The 19,285-nt window shown below is 41.0% G+C and overlaps 1 protein-coding gene across 9 annotated transcripts in view; it reads left to right on the top strand.

Annotated features, from left to right (window-relative positions):
* RELCH (RAB11 binding and LisH domain, coiled-coil and HEAT repeat containing) overlaps nt 1-19,285 on the top strand; it is a 116,549-nt gene that overhangs the window by 6,556 nt on the left and 90,708 nt on the right. For all 9 annotated transcript variants that reach the window (XR_010598688.1, XR_010598687.1, XR_010598689.1 and 6 more), the window contains exon 2: nt 12,355-12,444. Coding sequence is in view for 5 of the 9 variants with exons in the window: in XM_005300945.4 (XP_005301002.1) it covers nt 12,355-12,444 (90 nt within the window). In the remaining 4 variants the exon portion in view is untranslated. The remainder of the gene's footprint in view (nt 1-12,354; nt 12,445-19,285) is intronic.

The following is a 19,285-nucleotide window of genomic DNA, read 5'->3' on the forward strand; positions in this document are numbered from 1 at the left end:
TTAATGCAAAGTAGCAGCTGGAAAAGACAGCTAGTAAGTAGCCTGTGGCCAGTAAACTGTCCATTGTTCACCAGCAAGTACTTTGCTCCATAGGCTACCAGTGGTTCGTAAAGTTCAGGATATTAGTTCAATGGAATAGTTCCTTAATAATGACCATAAAAAAGATGGTAACTTTTGAGTTTTCAGAAACTTTCTCTGGCTTCACCTGAAACTGGTCAAATAGAACTCTCAAAGACAATTAATATTCAAATGGTTGATGTTTTATATATTTCTGCAATAGTGTTCTCTCCATTAGCAGGCAGCAACAATGCATTAGGATGTGGCTGTAAACATAGAAACAATGGTACTATTAGAACAGGGGTCGGCAACGTTCGTCACGCAGCTCGCCAGGGTAAGCACCCTAGCGGCCGGGCCAGTTTATTTACCTGCTGACGTGGCAGGTTCGGCTGATCGCGGCCCCCGCTGGCTGCGGTTCGCCGTCCCGGGCCAATGGGGGCGGCGGGAAGCCGCGGCCAGCACATCCCTCAGCCCGCGCCGCTTCCCGACGCCCCCATTGGACCGGGACGGCGAACCGCGGCGAGTGGGGGCCGCGATCGGCCAAACCTGCTGCGTCAGCAGGTAAATAAACTGGCCCGGCCCGCTAGGGTGCTTACCCTGGCGAGCCGCGTGACGAACGTTGCCGACCCCTGTATTAGAAATTCAGATGCAGACATTCTTTTCAACAACCCTGCCCTTTCCAGATTGTTAATGAAGATACCTACATGAACATAGAGCTAACTCTATTACTTGAAGTACACCCTTTAATGCTTTACAAAGCTTCATTACCCTTTACAGTCTTCTGGTTTTCAAGCTGTGTAATAGTGCTCACACCCAAGCAACCTCAAAATAAATTTGCACCCACAGTCTTCTCTGCAGCAGCACTGCAATATCAATTGAGGCATACTGAGTTTATATAAAATTTCATTTCCAATTCCTGAATCTTGTTTTCCACCCCCCCTAAGTTTTGGTGGCTCCTTTGAGGAGGCATGTTATGCACTGACAGCCTTAACACTGTACCTTGAGAACAGCAGGTCAAGAAATAATACTGACTGTGTGGGAAAACTGTGCTCTTCAGTGATGCGTTTGATGCATTCTTTCAACAAAATGCCCAGAGAGCATTCAGCCTGTAATGTTTGAACCAGCTGGAATCCTAAAAACTACCAGCAGGTTTCTTATGGTGATGGCTATGCAAAACTGCCAAATCTTTACAGTTTTTTAAATTTTAACAAGGGACAGATTTTTTTTTTCCTGCTCCTACTCCCCTAAAGTGAAATTTGTATGTGTTTTTCAACAATCATTTCAGATTATGGCAATATTATGAGTTATGTTGTTAAATCTACTAACAAACAAATACAGGCTGTTAACACCAATTCCATTCAGTAAATTCTTTAAACTGCTTTTTCAATTGTGAAATTCTCTGTTTCAACGCTCAGGGTCTACGGCCCAGGGACTGCACCAGGATAGCTATGATGCTGTAGTTATGTCAATATAACCCTGTAGTATAGATGCAGCATATTCTGATGGAGGGTTTTTTTCCATTCATGTGGGATCACCACCTCCACAAGCATCTGTAACTGGGTTGACAGAATCATCCTTCCCTTGACCTAGCTGAGCCTACATTGGCGGTTCGGTCGGCATAGCTACGCTGCTCAGGAACATGGAATTTTCACACCAGTGGGAATTATTAATATCTGAAGTTATTAATATTGATATTTGAAACCAACAAACACTAGTGTAACCATAAATTCCTTTATTAAATCCAAAGGCCAAATGATATTTATACAATTGCTCTAAACATGCCTAAAAAGTCTAACTAATAAGCAATCTAGGAAATCCAAACAGTAACAAAAGAATTATAAGCATTTGAATAAGATACTTACAGATAGGCTAACCCTGGGGGTGCTTTAGACCCATATTGGCTGGCTCCAACATGGTCAGGCAGGGATTAGCAATGAACCCTTTAAGAGTTTACTTATTATACCCTTTAACAAACAAGTGATGTCATTGCCAATTACTGTCTTCAGCTAAAAAACAATTTGAATCAGTTCACCCTTTTTTCCAGTCTTAATCCAGATAAGATTTACAAACTCCTTTTTTCCCAAGGATCTTCCTCCTTTTCTCTTCCCCTCCTTCCTGCTAACCAACAGTTTTTCTTTGCACCTGGGTTTACATAGGTTTTAACACTAGTGTGTGGTTTGGGGAAGGGCTGTGTTGGCTCATTTTAAAACAGATTGTCTTTGTTTTAATTTAAAACCATCTGCAGTCACCCCTGTCAGTCAGAGGCCTTCTCTTTCAAAACTTCCCCCTATTCATTAGTTATTTTTTTGAACCAGATATCCTCCCTATTTCATTCTTTTCGACCTTATAATTCATTCTTTTCAAGGCCTTCCTTCTACTTGTTAGTCAGGGCCTTTCTTTACAACACACACATATTTCCTTAACCAGTAAGCTAACTTTACTTCTTTAATTTTATACTTATCGTACAACATCCCTGACTGATATAGCTGTGTCCAGCTACATTTTATGGTTAGATCGAACCTTAGCTTCTGAACTCCAAATGAGTGGTACTGTACTGAAAATGATGAAAGAAAGCAAGAAAGTGTGAATATGCTGTAAGAAGAAAGGAGTGTTTTGCTGGACACTTACTAGTACCAGTTCTCAACCTAAATCATAGGCAAAGTGATTGAGGCGAGTACATAATGGTGATAATTGCTCTATTGTGCTAGGCATTGTACAAATATATAGTAAAAAGTTTCTTCTCCAAAGAGTTAACAAGTCTAAAGTTAGAAAAGTAGAAGTGGGTGTAACAGTCAAAGGAAAAAGTAAGGAGCAGATGAAGGTAACAATGATGGGCACTTGTCATTGCATCAGTGACCTATACAGTATGCAGTTTTTATGATTGTCAGCTTAAAAAGTGAGTATGCTAATAAAATTAGCAGATGACACAAAGTTGGGAGATATTGCAAATATGGAGGAGGACTGGAATATCATGCAAGAAGATTTGGACAACTTTGTAAAGTGGAGTAATAGAAATGGGATGAAATTTAATAGTGCAAAGTCATGCACTTAGGGACTAACAAGAAGAATTTTTGCTATAAGCTGGGGATGTATCAGGTAGAAGTGACAAAGGGGAGAAAAACCTGAGTGTATTGGTTGATTACAGGATGACTAAGCTGCCAGTGTGGTGCAGCCATGAAAAAGGCTAATGCAGTGCTAGGATGCATCAGGAGAGGTATTTCCAGTTGAGACAGGGAAGTGTTAGTACCATTATACACAGCACTGCTGCGACCACACCTGGAATATTGTGTGCAGTTTTGATCTCCCATGTTTAAGAAAGATGAATTCAAACTGGAACAGGTGCAGAGGAGGACTACTAGGATGATCCAAGGAATGGATTCAAACTGGAATAGGGGCATAGCAGGGCTTAGAATGATCTGGGGAATGGAAAAACCTACCTTATGAGAGGAGACTCAAGGAGCGTGGCTTGTTTAGCCTAACCAAAAGAATGCTGAGGGGAGCTGTGATGGCTCAATAATATCAGGGAAGGAGAGGAGTTATTTAAATGAAGTGCCAATGTGGACACAAGAACAAATGGATATAAACTGGCCATCAACAAGTTTAGGCTTGAAATTAGGTGAAGGTTTCTAACCATCAGATGAGTGAAGTTTTGGAACAGCCTTCAAAGGGGTATAGTGGGGGGGCAAAAAGCCTAAGCTTCAAGACTGAGCTTGATAAGTTTATGGAGGGGATGACATGATGGGACTGCCAATAATGCCAGCCTCAATTCCACATTTGTCCACTTCTCCCACAAGCACCTAACAGCAAACATCTCCAAGGGCTGGTGAGGGGACACTAGATGGAGAGGACTCTGAGTTACTGCAGAAAATTATTTCCCAGCTGTCTGGCTGGTGGGTCTTGCCCACATGCTCAGGGTCTAACTGATTGCCATATTTGGGGTTAAGAAGGAATTTTCCCCACGGTCAGATTGGCAGAGACCCTGGGGTTTTTTCGCTGTCCTCTGCAGCATGGGGACTGGGTCAATTGCAGGTTTAAATTAATGTAAAAGGTACATTCTCTGTAATGTGAAGTCTTTAAATCATGATTTGAGGACTTCAGTAACTCAGCCAGAGGTTATGGGTCTATTACAGGAGTGAGTGGGTGAGATTCTCTGGCCAGCAATATGCAGGCGGTCACACTAGGTGATCATGATGGTCCCTTCTGACCTTAATGAGTCTAATTGGCATTTTCCTATAGAAATTGTGGCAGCAATGGGGCTTTATTGACTCATTTGGGGGGGGGGGGCATTTCATTAATAAAGGGCAACATGGAAAAAAGTGAAAAGGTGCTTGTGGGAGAAATGGACAAATGGGGAGTTGAGGTTGGTATTATTGGCAGAGCAGAGGGGGTTGGAGACAGTGTAATAAAATAAATAAGCGGCAGAGTTGAGAAGGGTGGAGTGTTTTTTAAAAGGTGAGGATAAGATACTTGAATTTGATGCTGTTGTGAAAGAGAGGGAGGCATTTCAGAACAGTCTTGGCAGCATTTTTGAATGGATCTGCAGGGGGTTTGAGGATCAGGAGGTCCTGGAAGTGGGTGAGGCTTAAGGGTATGCCTGCACTGCAGTGTAAGCCCAGAATTTGAATTCAGGTTTAAGCCTAAACCTCCCTTCTATCTATACACACATCATAGGTCCAAGTCTGAATCAAGACTGGACCTGGGGTTCTAACCCCTATTGCTTTGCAGTGTAGATGCAGCCCCTGGACTCTTGTTCTGGGAGTCCTCCAGAAGTCCCATGATCCAACCTTCTTTGTCCTCCGAACACTCAAGTTTGATGGACAGTCAAGTTTTTCCACACTATGCTACAAACAAAGGGCTAGAGTGGCCACATTTTAGGAGGGCGCTAGGAAGTCTGGGGATGTGTATGTGTATAGGCCCACACAATGCAGTGTAGATGCTGGAGACCCAGGTAGGGACCCAGGGTTCAACAGTCCCTAACCTGGGATTACAAATGAGTGTAGATACTCAAGCCCTAGGTTAACAAACCTAGGGTCTGCTAACTTGAGTTCTACTAACCCTGGGCTTACATTGCAGCATAGACATATCCTAAGAGGGCAAATTCCGAGATAGACGCAAAGTTATGAACCTGAATGACTGTTATACAGATGGTGTTAACTAGTGGTGGGAAAACACTGTCAAAACCTGTCAAGTTTAAATTGACATACATTTACAAGGAGATGACTGAAAGACCAGGGTTTTGGGGATGGGGTTAGAGGTAGGGTTGCCAACTTGGTAATATTTAAAAATCGGACACTGCCTCTTCCCCTGATGCCCCGCCCCCATCCACTCCTCTCTCCCCGCCCCCATCGCTAGATGCTTTTCGCCTCCCACCACCACCATCACCTGGATTAGGAGGGACTTGCCTGCGGAGCCAGGGCTGGGAGCTGCAGCCACCAGACAAAGGTAGGAGGTGGCCCCGGCTGAGTAGGGGCTGGAACAGGTGATAACCCAGCACCTCCCCTGCTTGCAGTAACCAGACTTTGGATGTCCAGTCAGTAGATCTGACCAGACGCTTTCAGGTCCCCTGGGCACCTGTCCACGGTAGTTGTAGGAGAGGAATTTGAGGCAACAGTTGTATAAGATACATTCCAGTGAGTTTAGAGATGAAAGGAGAAAGTAGCTGAAGGGACAGGTGGGGTCAAGGGTGGTTTTCTATGATGGCATGAAAACAGCGTGATTATATTTTGAGGGGAAGGAATCTGAGGGAATTTTTAAGAAGAAATTTGAAGGAGTGATCAAGAGAAGTCAGTCAGTGGGAGCGAATGAGCATACTGAGCAGGCTTAGGGGTTAAGAGAACTGCAAGTAATCTCCAGATCGCAAGGGAGCAGCTGTGGTAGGGGGAGGTGACCTAGGATCTTGTCAGCCTTCTCTTAAAATATGATTGGGGATTGGAAGGTTTTTAGAAAATGTCAACTAGGCAGCTAGAATTGGGCGGGAGTTGGTGAACATGGCGGAGCAGTGCTGCTTGAACAGGAAGATGTCGTCTCCTTCAGTTCTGCCAAACTTGTTGTGGATGCTATCCATGTATTATTATTTGTATTGATCACAGTATTTTATCCACAGATCCTCAAGAACCTTTTTGTTTGTTTACTAAGTGAAAGATTTTAATATCAAGAAGGTTTATTTTGCAGTATTTGAACTCGTTAACGTAAAAACCATAGTGGTAAATTACAAATTCTTGAAAAGTAAAGTAAACATAAAGACATAATTAATAGAAGAAATAATGCAATTACTACTTATAATAAAGTTATTCTACATAGAATAAACATCAACTTTTCACTTTAAGGAATATATAGCATAGTGTATGATGAATTGTGTGTGATGAGCGGGGAGTGGCATGGTGAAAGAGTAAAGAATGGTTGACAGATGCCTGGTCTTTTGCAATATACACACTCACAAAAAAAATGCCTCAGAGTATCCAAATACTATTTACATAATTCAGTCGTTTTTCTCCCAACATTGGAAACTCCACACTCATAACAAGTACATTTATCCACAGATCCAAAATAACTCACCTCACTTCAAGCATTGATTCTTATGCTGTGCGGAATGAAATCTCTATTGACAGCAATTAGATGGAATTCTGAAACATAGCACCTTCAAAATGTGATCTGTCACAGTGAAATGAGTCATAGGTAACTATATGCGTTGCTTTTGGCAGTGTGGCAAAGTTACAGCAAGACATATTTACTTGTGCTGCCGCTTGTTTAATGGCAAAATCTGAAAAAAAATCTTTTAGGGGTTATTGACAACTAACCCCTAAAAGCAACCTACAGACTTACATTTTGCAACATGTTACTGTCTGATGTGCATCTCTCCCTACCTCTTACCTCCCTACCTGGGAGCAACTGTAACATTTTTTACTGTAGTCCCACATATCCCAGAATTCCCATCTGTGAAAGAAATGCTGACTCTGTATGCCTAGTACTTTGGTGCTGCCTGGTTAAAAAACTACATTGCAGCATCCAACTGAGACTTCTGCAAAGTACACCTCAGTTACATCCGGCAAGGCCAGGGTGGTTCATGTCATCCTTGGTCATCTCTGTGCCTGAGCAGCTACTAATTTTTATAACTCCAGTGGGGGAGACAGAAAAGAGTAGAGATGGTGGCAGCTGTGTTGGGCATAACATGAAGAGACTTGACAGAGGCACGCCTGCTCACCAAACCATCGCACGTGGGTTGCTACAGTGAAAGCTTAGGAACTACTGGGATAAAAGCACTAGCATTATTTCAAAGGGAAATATTGCTCCTTTTTTAGAACACTTTTGTGAAATTTCATATGAAGTAAAACTTTGAGAAAGTTAGAAACTAATGACACTCTGCCTAGTCATTTTCCAGAATGAGGAGAACTATTTTTGCCATTATTTTTCTCTTTCCAAAACAAAGCTTTGTGTAGTGACACCATACTTGCACTGCTCTTGGGTGGTGTAATAGAAGCAGCAGATGAGTTTTATAGCCAGGGATGAAAAAATTCTTAATTTATATATTTCTAAATGTTAAACTTTTTAATCAGTTGGCCAAAATAATGTATGTTGGACAACTCAGTCTCCAGTATTCAGTTACATCGTTATTATGAACTTTTATATTTTAAGGGGAGGGGAGCTAAAATCTTTTTGGATATCATATTTGTTAAAAGAACTGAAATGTTTTGTAAAATTGTTAAGTTGTGATTTTAGTCTGACAAACAACTCAGTGCAGGAGAGTTTTGAGATTAATGGCCCTAAGACATCAGTTGTGCTTACAAGAGAAAAGATGTTCTTTCTGACTGCCAGACCTACAAACACAGTGTGCATTCTGCATCAAACTGTGCTGTCTCCAGCATATGCATCAATAGTTATAAAAATTCTGCCCTGTGTTTCACAGGGATTGCTCAAAGTTTGGCTCTGTAATTGGAATTTAGATGATAAATCTGTTCATGCCAGAATAGAATTCAGTTTGCATTCTCAAAGCTGTTTTGTCTCTGCAGTGATAAAGAATATTAAGTACTAGAAACTTGCGTAAAAACTTTACATCTTTAAAGGATGCAGTATTGGAGCTGTGTTGGTTCCGGGATGCTAGAGAGACAAGGTCGGTGCAGTAATATCTTTTTGAACTAACTTCTGTTGGTGAGAGAGATCAGCTTTTGCGCTTAGCTCAAAAGCTTGTCTCTCTCACCAACAGAAGTTGGTCCAATAAGATGTATTACCTCACCCACCTTGTCTCATCTTTAACGTAAGAAGTTATTACCGAGTACACACAAGGTTTAGCTTTCTTCATATTAAAGATTGTTTAGAGCAGGGATTTTTTTCATATTTGTCTGTAAGAAACACCGAGCAAATGTCTGCTGCTGTACTTTAAAGTTGGTTGAATTGAAGCCTACTCACCCTAGACTTCAACTGTTAGACTGTGTAACAACTTAAGCCTGGAACACTTTCCTTTTATAAATCACTCCTCCTAACATACTTGTTGTCAATCCTGTCAGTGTGAATTTGTAAGTGAAGTAGATCATTTTATTAAATGGTGATGGAATGTAATCAGCTTCAGAGACCAAACACTTTGTGGTTAGAGTTGTACTGGTCAAATGGTAAAGCTTCTTGGACAGTCTCTCTTTTCTGTGCTATTCATGTTGTCTACTTAGTAGACTGTGACTAGTTACTTAGCAGGCAGCAATAAACCCGTGTCGCTGTTGCCTCTCCAGAACAGGATGCTGGTGTGAGCTACTACCTACAATCATGCAAAGTTATTTTTCATTATTGCTATGGGTTATTTTGGTTCTGACTTTGCCCCATATGCATCAGGATTTAAACCAAACTGTCCTTCGGAAACTACTACTTCATATAATCTAAAACTTTTAGAACACTACATGTGATGACATTGCTTGTTTGTGGAGTACTGTCATTTGCTTTAAAGGTTTTAGTACTTGGCAGACCCCATTTTATGTTCCATCCCTATGGATGGAACATGCCCTCTTTAAAATATAACCATTTGTCTCTTTTTATAATTGTTACCTTGTGTAACCATTAGTTCTGTTACTCTTGTCCATAAACAATCATTAAAACATGCCAAAAATAGTAAGAAAAAGAATATACTCTTGATCAATGCATTTAATCTAATCTGGAGTGGCTATCATGGACTAGTATCATTTCAGTAGATTGAAAGAAACCCATGTCTCTTGAAAACCCTTTATAGAATTCCAGACTGTTAGTAGGTGGCTTGCTAACTTTCACTGCTGCTCTAATTGCTCAAAAAGTTAATTTCTTCTGAAGATTTCTGAGGGTTTCTCTTCATTTGCTTCTGTTCTGAAAGTTTTGGTTCAGTGACTATCTAAAATTAATACAGTAACTCCTCACTTAACATTGTAATTATGTTCCTGAAAAATGCGACTTTAAGCGAAACGATGTTAAGCGAATCCAATTTCCCCATAAGTATTAATATAAATTGGGGAAGGCGAGGGGGGCTGGATTCCAGGGAAATTTTTTTTTGCCAGACAAAAGGCATTCTATACATTTGAAACAATTTTAAACAAGTAATTTAATACAGGTATAAGTTTTAAACCATTTTAAAGAAACAATTTAATATAATCATCATTGCTGAGTATGAAGAAATGGGAGGTGCCCCAGCATTACTCCACACAGGCACAGCCCTCTGGCACTGCAGACGAGGCAGGCAAGGAGGCTGAAGGTGCTGTAGGCTAGGAGAAGCACATTGCACAGCAGCAGTTGCAGCTTCCCCTACTGTGCAAGCACCAGGGGTGGGGGGCTCAACCCTCGGCCTGCCGACTCCACCCGTTCCCCCAAGCTCCCACCCTTAACCTGCCTGTTCTCCCCCAGGAGGCAGGGGAGGGATGGGGAGCCTGTGTGACGAGTCCTCGCTCCTCCCCCCCTCCCTCCTGAACGCCACAAACCAGCTGATTGCCGCGGGCAGGAGGCGGGGGGAGGAGGGGGAAGGCACTGATCTGCGGGGTCTGCTGGTGGGTGGGAGGTGCTGGGGGGGCATAGGGGAGCTGATGGGGGGGGAGGCTGCCAGCTATGGACAAAGCAGGTAGCCAAACAACATTATAGCGGAGCATTGCCAACTTTAAACAAGCATGTTCTGTAATGGAGCAGGGACGTAAGATTGAAACAACGTTAAGCGAGAGAATGTTAAGTGAGGAGTTATTGTAGTATAATAGTATATCTTCTAGTCTTGCACCCTGACCTTGCATAACAGAATGTCCTAGACAGGACAAAACTGAATTCTGCATTTACAAAATAAGGTGGGTTCATTGGAAGCTCAGTAAGAAGTTAGCATTTATACCGTGTTTATCTATATTGCTGAAACCTCCATAGAACTCACCATTTTCAGTTAATGAAGATGTTAAATGACACAAGTTGAAAAATATTCAACACTTCTAAGTACAGCTACCTAAGGTTTCTCAGTAATTTCATTTTCACAATTGACTTTTTGAAATTTCTGTCTACATTTAAAGCCTGTTTTGAATCTTCCTTTTGGGAAGAGGGACTTGGGTTTTTTTAATAGTTTTCTTCACTTAAGTCTAGTGTTTAATTTACGTTGTGTAATGCAGATATCTATTCCACTTGCTATTTAATGTGGCCAGACAAATTCAAGCTGAGCTAGATTACTTTGTCTATAATGAAAGGTTTCAGAGTAGCAGCCGTGTTAGTCTGTATCCGCAAAAAGAAGAACAGGAGGACTTGTGGCACCTTAGAGACTAACAAATTTATTAGAGCATAAGCTTTCGTGGACTACAGCCCACTTCTTCGGATGTGGGCTGTAGTCCACGAAAGCTTATGCTCTAATGAATTTGTTAGTCTCTAAGGTGCCACAAGTCCTCCTGTTCTTCTTTTTGTCTATAATGTTATTTGTGAAAATTACATATGTACTTTGTGAGTTATCTGTGATATGCGCCTTTTCCACTCCCATTAAATCGTTTGAGTGCAACCCCATTGAAGCTTTTTCTTCAGTTTTGTATCTGTGGCAGAGGCAAGGATAGAATCTAATTCAGGGGTTCTCAAACTGAGGGTTGGGACCTTCAGGGGATCAGGAGCTTATTACATGGGGGGTCGCGAGCTGTCAGCCTCCACCCCAAATTCCGCTTTGCATCCAGCATTTATAGTGGTCTTGAATGGATAAGGCGGGTCGCACTCAGAGGCTCGCTATTTGAAAGGAGTCACCAGTACAAAAGTTTGAGAACCACTGCTCTAATTCTTCAGAGCAGCATTCAACTGCTTTAACATGCTACAAGCCTTTCTCTTCCAATCCCAGGCTCATTCACTACACGTTCCAACTTCTGCAACAAATGAAGCTGGGGTCCTGTGGGGGAGAAAAAAATAGTCTTTAATTACATGAACACATTCTATCATAATGCAGACACACAAGGGGGCTGAATTAAGAATGCATAGGAAACCTTCAGTATGTCTCTTTCTAACTTTTCAATGCTTGACTTTGCAACCTTTATGTTCTTTTAACAGTTTTGGTATGTAACTATAAATTTGTGCCTCTAGGTTGCAAATATACAATAAGCATATAGAGAAAAAATGGCTTTTCTAAAAATTTTTTGGCAAAATGCACAAATCTTTATAAAATTTCCTACTGCAGAAATTTTTTAAACTTTTTGTTCCCATTCTCTTATGGTGGTTTTGGTGTGCCTATTAAGGCTTGTCTACACAGAACAGCAATGAACACTATAGAGAAGCATTTCTTCTGATTGCAGTATATCTGTTGAACTTCCTCAAAACATTAGAACAGGGAATAAAGTAAAGGATTCTGGCAGCCACAAACCTGCATCTCATTAGCAATCAAAATTTCTAATGCAAACTGAGCTGGTATTCTTGAAATCCATTACAAAGTAATTAGACCATATGTATAACAGCAAAAGGATATAAACAAAAAAACTCTGGCACCTGATGAAAAAAGGATTGTTGTGTAGCCAGCAGAGAATTAGTTTTCTCCTGACCTACTTTATTGAATGCAAGAATGTTACATTTTTTCACCTCACTGTTGCATGTTTCCCTATAGTCAGGATATCCTTGCTACATTGCTCTTTGAAAAAAAAAAATAAAAAAAAATTGAGCTCTTAAATATCTTGTTTTGTTATTGTACTACTTTTTAAAACATGTGAAGGTTTAAAAAAATAAAATTTTAATCAGACACAACACTTGAGTAACCATCTATTTTAAAATTACTAAAACTGCCAAAAATCTATTTTTTGTTCGTTGAACTGTTGCAATTTTTAGGACTTTTTACAACTGGTTAAAATCCTGTTTCACCTCTTGTAGATCGAGCTGGAAGCATTAGTACCCTTGATTCCTTAGACTTTGCAAGATACTCTGATGATGGAAACAGGGAGACAGACGAACGCGTAGCAGGTGAGTAGGATTTTGTGTGGGATAGGAGTCCTAGAATACTAGGGTTACTATATGGCTTCAGGGGGGTTTCTTGGGCAGCAACATTTATAAATTGCATCTTTCCTCTCCAGGAACACGTTAAAGTTTGTACTGGATTGTAGTTTTACTAAATCAGGTTTATTCCTAATCATCTTTCAGTTAGCTCAGCTGAAGTGCTCCTGTTAAGTAATTTTAGGAACGAAGAGGAGCAAAATATATCCCTCTTAATGCTCTGTACTCAGAATCTCATGTATTCTATGCTATACTGCCATCTCCTCTATGTATTGTTTGCCACAACCACAGGGATACTTGAAGATTGTCAAAACCTGCACTATGAGAGCAACCATTGCTTACTGATAATTATTCCTGCGTTAATTTGTTGCTGACAGGTGACTAGACAGTTAATGCCAATTTAACCCCAGTAAGCATGCTGGCCATAAATTCCCCTTCTGGTTTTTTTGTTCCCAGACAACTGTCATACAGGAAGACTTCATTCTTCTACTACTCAGTGCTGTAGACACTAAGTGTGGTGGTAAGAAAAGGGACCATGTAAAAAATGGCAACTCTTTTTTTTTTTCTTTAAACAGATCTGCTCTTCCCAAATAATTGGTATCTGCTTGCATTAAGTAACAAATACTTTTTCCTGTTGTCAATGCAGAGCCAATATAACATTGGGAGTGTGTGCTGGATTATTTTTGGTCTTACCCAAAACCACCCTTTTAATTAGGTTCTAGCTGCGAAATGCATTGGTGATGCATGAACCAGGAAAAAAAAACAAACTAGATTTTCAGTTTTCACTATTTTCAGGGCCAGCAGGTAGAAAATTGTGTACTTGTAACATAAGAGACTTGATATAACAAATCACTGAGGCATATTGTACCCAACTATGATATGTGCATAACTTTTCAGAGTATAAGCCTCATTTTAAGATAATGGGGAAGTCTAAAATACATTCTTAAAATGCAATTTTCTCCGGTAGTCTTGTCACTAGATCATTTTCTTGTTACTGTTATATAAGCTATGCAATAGTATGGAATTCATCTGACCTACCCTCTCAAAGCTGGATTTCAGCAGATGAGCTATTTAATGAAGACTAACTGGCCATAGCAAGCTTATGAAATTAAGGATCTGTGTTTATCTACCAGGTACTTTCTATCAGCTTAGCCTACACCCAGGCCAGATAATCATTATCTAAATCAAAAACATATATATGAGAAGTTTCTCTTTGCTCCCAACCTCAAATGTAATGTGTTTCTTTGATATCTGCTCTTTTCTGTGAATCACAAGATGTTGGATGAGGGAAGCAACAGGAAATGGCAAGGATAGCTGCCCCTTTTTAAGGATGTTTCTCTACCTTGCGGGGGAGGGATAGCTCAGTGGTTTGAGCATTGGCCTGCTAAACCCAGGGTTGTGAGTTCAATCCTTGAGGGGGCCATTTAGGGAGCTGGGGTAAAAATCTGTCTGGGGATTGGTCCTGCTCTGAGCAGGGGTTTGGACTAGATGACTTCCTGAGGTCCCTTCCAACCCTGATATTCTATGATTCTTTTGTTTGCAATCGAGAGGGGTCTAGAAGTAGGTCCAGCTGCAGTTACATGATCATAAAGCAGCAATGGCCAAGATTACTTTGTTTTTTACGTACAGTTTCAACAGCTTCTCTTGGATGTGACCCATGTTACTGTCTTTTTACTTTGAAATTAAACTACTGAGGTGTGTGTCATGCTGTCTGGAGTGACTCACCACTGTGAGTGTCAACCTCAGAGTAGACTGCCAGGAAACAGGGCAAAAACCCCAAACTGGTTTTATGTTCTTGTAATTAGATTTTGCCAAGCCTGTAACAAGTTTATACTCCTAAAGCACTATAACAGTCTTACCATGGGGTCACAGACAGACTGGAATGCCCAAGGCAACTATTTTGCCACCCAGGCAAGCTTGACTTTGTGATAGATGGTTGCTTTACACACACACACACACACAAAAAAAACACCCCCACAATAATATTCAGATTACTCCCAGTCCCAAAGGATAAGTCACTTACCCTGGGTCAGTTGTACTCGGATCTCAAACCAAGGACAACACTTATCGCCAATCCTGTAACTAACTAACTAAAGGTTTATTTAACTAGGAAAAAGAAATGAGTTATTTATAAAGTTAAAGCAGGTGCGCGCACACACACACACACACACACACACACACACACACACACACACAAATGAGTTGGTCACCTTTTGAAAGGTGACTGTAACTTCTATTATAAGCAAACTCTGTATACCTGTAGGGCTAACCCAGCCAAAACAGGTGCGGACTCCTTGGTTATCCTTAGAAATTCTTGCCCCTCAGAGTTCAAGCAGCATAGGAATAATTTCTCCTTAGCAGGCATTTTAATTCCTTTCCACAGCGTTCAAGCTGTGACAGGATGAAGGCTTGGGCACATACCCTCTTCAGGGCTGTGGGGGAAGCAGTCAACTAAATCTTTTGTCCAATGTCTGTAGACCTGCTTTTGTTGGGGAGAAGATAACATCTCTTGTGGTGAACAAGTATTTCACACTTGGTAATGCTTCCCCCATAACTGGATTTACAGTTTCAGAGCAAACATTTTTGCAGTTACAGAACAAACACTAAATGTTACCTTATAGAATGGGTTACAGGTACAATAAGCAAGATTAATACATGTAGCAATTTACAAGCATTTCATGAAATCTAAACACATTGTTACAAGTCTAATACCTATTTTAGCAATAACAATACAAAGGTGAGTCAAACTGGTTTCCAGTTATTCATTTGATAGTATTAACTTGAGACCTAGGGACTTTGGCATAAACTGGCACTGGTCTACCAGTGTCACAATGTGCTGTTGAGAAGATTGTTGAAACTGGTGCAGAATTTGGCAACCAACTTGTCGAATGGTATTTCTTTCCATGAGCATATTGCACTGGTCAACCAATTAAAGATGCTGGTTGTCTGTCTTATGGCCATATTTTGCTACATACACACTACAAGTTTGTTTCTATTATGCATTTAGAAATTGTTGTCCTCCTCAGAGTGTGTTCCAAATAAAAGTACTCCAGAAAGCCCTGACATTTGTAGCTGGTGGGGTTTTTTGAATGAGGAAATTGAATGGATAAAGTTCTTTTTCTCCCGACCCTGCTGTTGAGAGAACTACTGTGGATTTTGCCCAGTTTTATCATACGCTCCAGAAACCATAAATTGCGTAAGAGCTACCTGAGGAGAGCAAGGGAAATTTACCCCAATCAGAGCATTAGCTCTGTTCACTTTAATACAGAGATAAGTTTGCTTGATATATTGTCCCTTTGCAAAGCATTGAGTTGAGTGAAACTTAACCTTCTGAAAACCAGGAAATGAACAGTTAAGGTTGCTCATGCAGCCTTAACTCTGCCTTCTTTTAGCAATGCCCCAATATGCCCCATTAATACAAATACCTTTATTCTGATTATCCCACCCGCCCCTCCCCACACAAACACACACACACACACACACACACACACACACACACACACAGTTGCTGAAATGTACAAGCTCTTCACCTCCTTCAACAACCCATTCACTCTCATCCCCAGGATTTCAGCTAATACTTTTCAAGGACAAAGGTGAGGGGCAGGGAAAAGGGGGAAGGTTGATCATGCCACCCTCTGCAAGCAACTTCTCAATATGCATATATTCACCCTGGCTCTTGGCACTGTAGGCATCAGGAAGTTACAGATCCTGACATACTCGCACATTTAGCCAACTCCCCAGAAAGATTATCATGCCTGTACAATTTAAGAACCGCTTAACAGTCTTTTGCATCTCCCTTACACTTCTTCACAGGATACTATCTCAACCTTCAGTTTCACTTAACAATCATTAAAGCATTGGGTCATCTCATATTCTATCTCACTGCGGACAATATCCTTTGTAATAAAAGCTCTGTGACCTGCTCCTGACAAAACCTATGCAGTTCTGCAGAGAAATGATACCTGCTGCATCCTGAAGGTACACATGCACCTCTTCCCTTTCCTCACAAACACGATGATGGAAAACCTAGATCTCAGGCCATAATCACAACTCTGTCATGCACGCCAAGTAATCCACAGATCTTGCAAATACACCTCTACCAAGCAGAGCTAACTACTGCCTCCGTCGTTCAGCATAGCTACACCAGGGGTGGGTAAACTATGGCCCGGGGACTGCATCCAGCCCTTCAGACATTTAAATCTGGCCCTCGAGCTCCGCATGTGCCGTGGCTCCGCGCAGCTCCCGGAAGCAGCAGCATGTCCCCCCTCCAGCTCCTATGCATAGGGGCAGCAGGAGGCACTGCACGCTGCCCCTGCTCCGAGCAGCGCCCCCGCAGCTCCCATTGGCCGGGATCCGTGAGCATTCATGGCCTGCCATACAATTTCCATGTGGCCCTCTAGCCAAAAAGTTTGCCCACCCCTGAGCTACACACTCACTTTACCTGGAGTGCATGCAAATAATAAATGCTTAGACTGCTGTCATATCCCAACTTGCTACTGACAGTATCCTTCATGCTAAAACCCCTGTACTCTGCTAATTATATAATGTACACAAGTCTGCACTGAAATGATGCATTCTGCATCCTGAAGGTGCACACGTAGCTTTTACCTTTGCTCAAACACATTGGAGTTTGCGAAATATAGATCTCGTAGTCTAATCAGAGCTTTGTTACACACGTCAAAGTAATTCACTCAAGTCCTCATATCACAAACACAAAGTAAGCCCAACTACCGCCTCCACTACATAGTGTAGATACATCTAGTGCCTAACACACTGACTGCACATGGGGTGTATCCAAATAATTCCCATTGGCTACTGCCAGATCCAGGGGATTAGAGGGAAGGTGGCATGGGCAGCTTCCCCCCTCGCGCCCCCCCCCCATTTCTCCTTTTAGTAGTGAGAGTGAATGGGCTGTAAAAGAGGTGAAGAGTTTGTATGTTTCAGCAACTGTGTGGTTGGCAGAATAAAGGGGTGTGTGTTAACAGAGGCATATTGGGGCATGATGACGGAGTTCAGATGAAGATGATCTTAAATATTGTTCACAATTTGGGTCCTCCAAAGACTTAGTGGGTGCCAGGTTGTCACCATGCCTCAGTGGGTCATGGCTGAGGATGCCAAATTCAGGACCAACTGAGAAATAGGGCATACTCACCCCAACTGGTGTTTATTTTGTCCTTAGATATACCAAGCCAGTAAAGTAGACTTCTGTTTCACAACACTGGTTAACAAGAAGTGAAAAATGCAATCTCTTTAGGCATTCTAGCCTTTGGCTCATCACCCAGTCACTGGACTTTATGATAAATGGTTATTGAAAACCAATTCCATCATATATAGGGTCCTCCAGTTCCAGGAAATCGGCCACTTAGTCAGGGTCAATATATAACTCAGCTCTTACTCAGTAATCACACTGATGCCAATCCTTTAGTAACTAAAATCCAAAGGTTTAATAAAAGAAGAGCATTATAAACGTTTAATAGATCATATACATACAAGTTACTCAGACGTATTGGGTGATCATCAGTCCTTGTTTAAAGCTTCATTGGTAGAAATTTAGTCCAGAGAAATGAAGCAGGAAATGAAGACAACATGGAGATATCTCAGGGGTCCTTTTTTTTTAATCATCTGCCATATACATTTAATTTTACTGTCCCAAACAAAGCCCCTTTTGTGGAAAGTTACTGGCCAAAGATGGAGTCTGGAGTTACAGGAATATATCCCATGCCCTTACATAGTTTAAGGAACCACAGAGGGTGGCTATTGGCCCCTCAAACTCTGAGGCGTTCTCAGGAAGAGCCATCTGGCCTGGATGAGTTTCTTCTATGGTCCATTGTGAGAACTAAGTGCCTTTGATAGGCCATCAATACATAGCTGTCTGGCCCTAATGTAAATTCTGTCGTGTGGGTGTTACCCAAGAATACAACACTTTTAAGATACCAGTACATAGCCAATATATATAACTTCAGATACAAAGATGATACATGCATATAAACAGGATAATCATACTTAATAAATCATAACTTTTCCATTGACACCTTACATGACATACTTTGTTCAAGATTTGTTGCAATTGCATATTGTAATATCAGTTATATAAATGGTCATACTAAATCATACAGCATTATACAGGCATTACCTTCAGTAAAACTCAATAGATTGAGACCATTTTGATGCACATCAAATCCATAGTTTAATCTCTGGTGTGGCGCAAAAAAACTCCTAGAAACTTTTTGGAAAATGGCTATTTTTGGGGGGGCTTATATCACTGCTGTCCCTAGTTCAAATGAACCTAAATTTGAATCGCTAACCATACCTTGCACCCTTCCTGAGCACATGAAATTCCAAAGAAATCTGAGTAAGCATGTGGATTTTAGAGGGTTCAGCAAGGTCACATTTTAAACAGAAGTCTTGATGCAATCTTAACTATAGTGGTGCTAACACACCACTATAATACTGCGTCAGTCGCTTTTGATCAGGAATGATGGAAGGAACCTTAATTTACAGAAAATTTGATAGCACTCCAATGTAAAATCTAGAAAGCCTTCTCCAAATCAATGTAAAAATTAAGGGTTTTTTTAATATAGCAAGGGGCATTTTTGAAATAACTTAAAGCAACTCAGATTTTTTGGGCCTTCCTTGTAACAGATCTCATTGGTCCTTATAAATGATGTTACAGAAATGGACTATGAACTAAGTAATAAACTAGTGGCACAATTTTGCATGACATTACTATGTCAGTGGTGATGCATACAAGATATTTTTGTCTTAAAAAAGTGACTTAAGAATTTTGGAACAGGTGCAAGTTTGTAAAGTT

The sequence above is a fragment of the Chrysemys picta genome, chromosome 2, assembly GCF_011386835.1.
Source record: "Chrysemys picta bellii isolate R12L10 chromosome 2, ASM1138683v2, whole genome shotgun sequence".
In the NCBI taxonomy this organism is placed as follows: domain Eukaryota; kingdom Metazoa; phylum Chordata; order Testudines; family Emydidae; genus Chrysemys; species Chrysemys picta.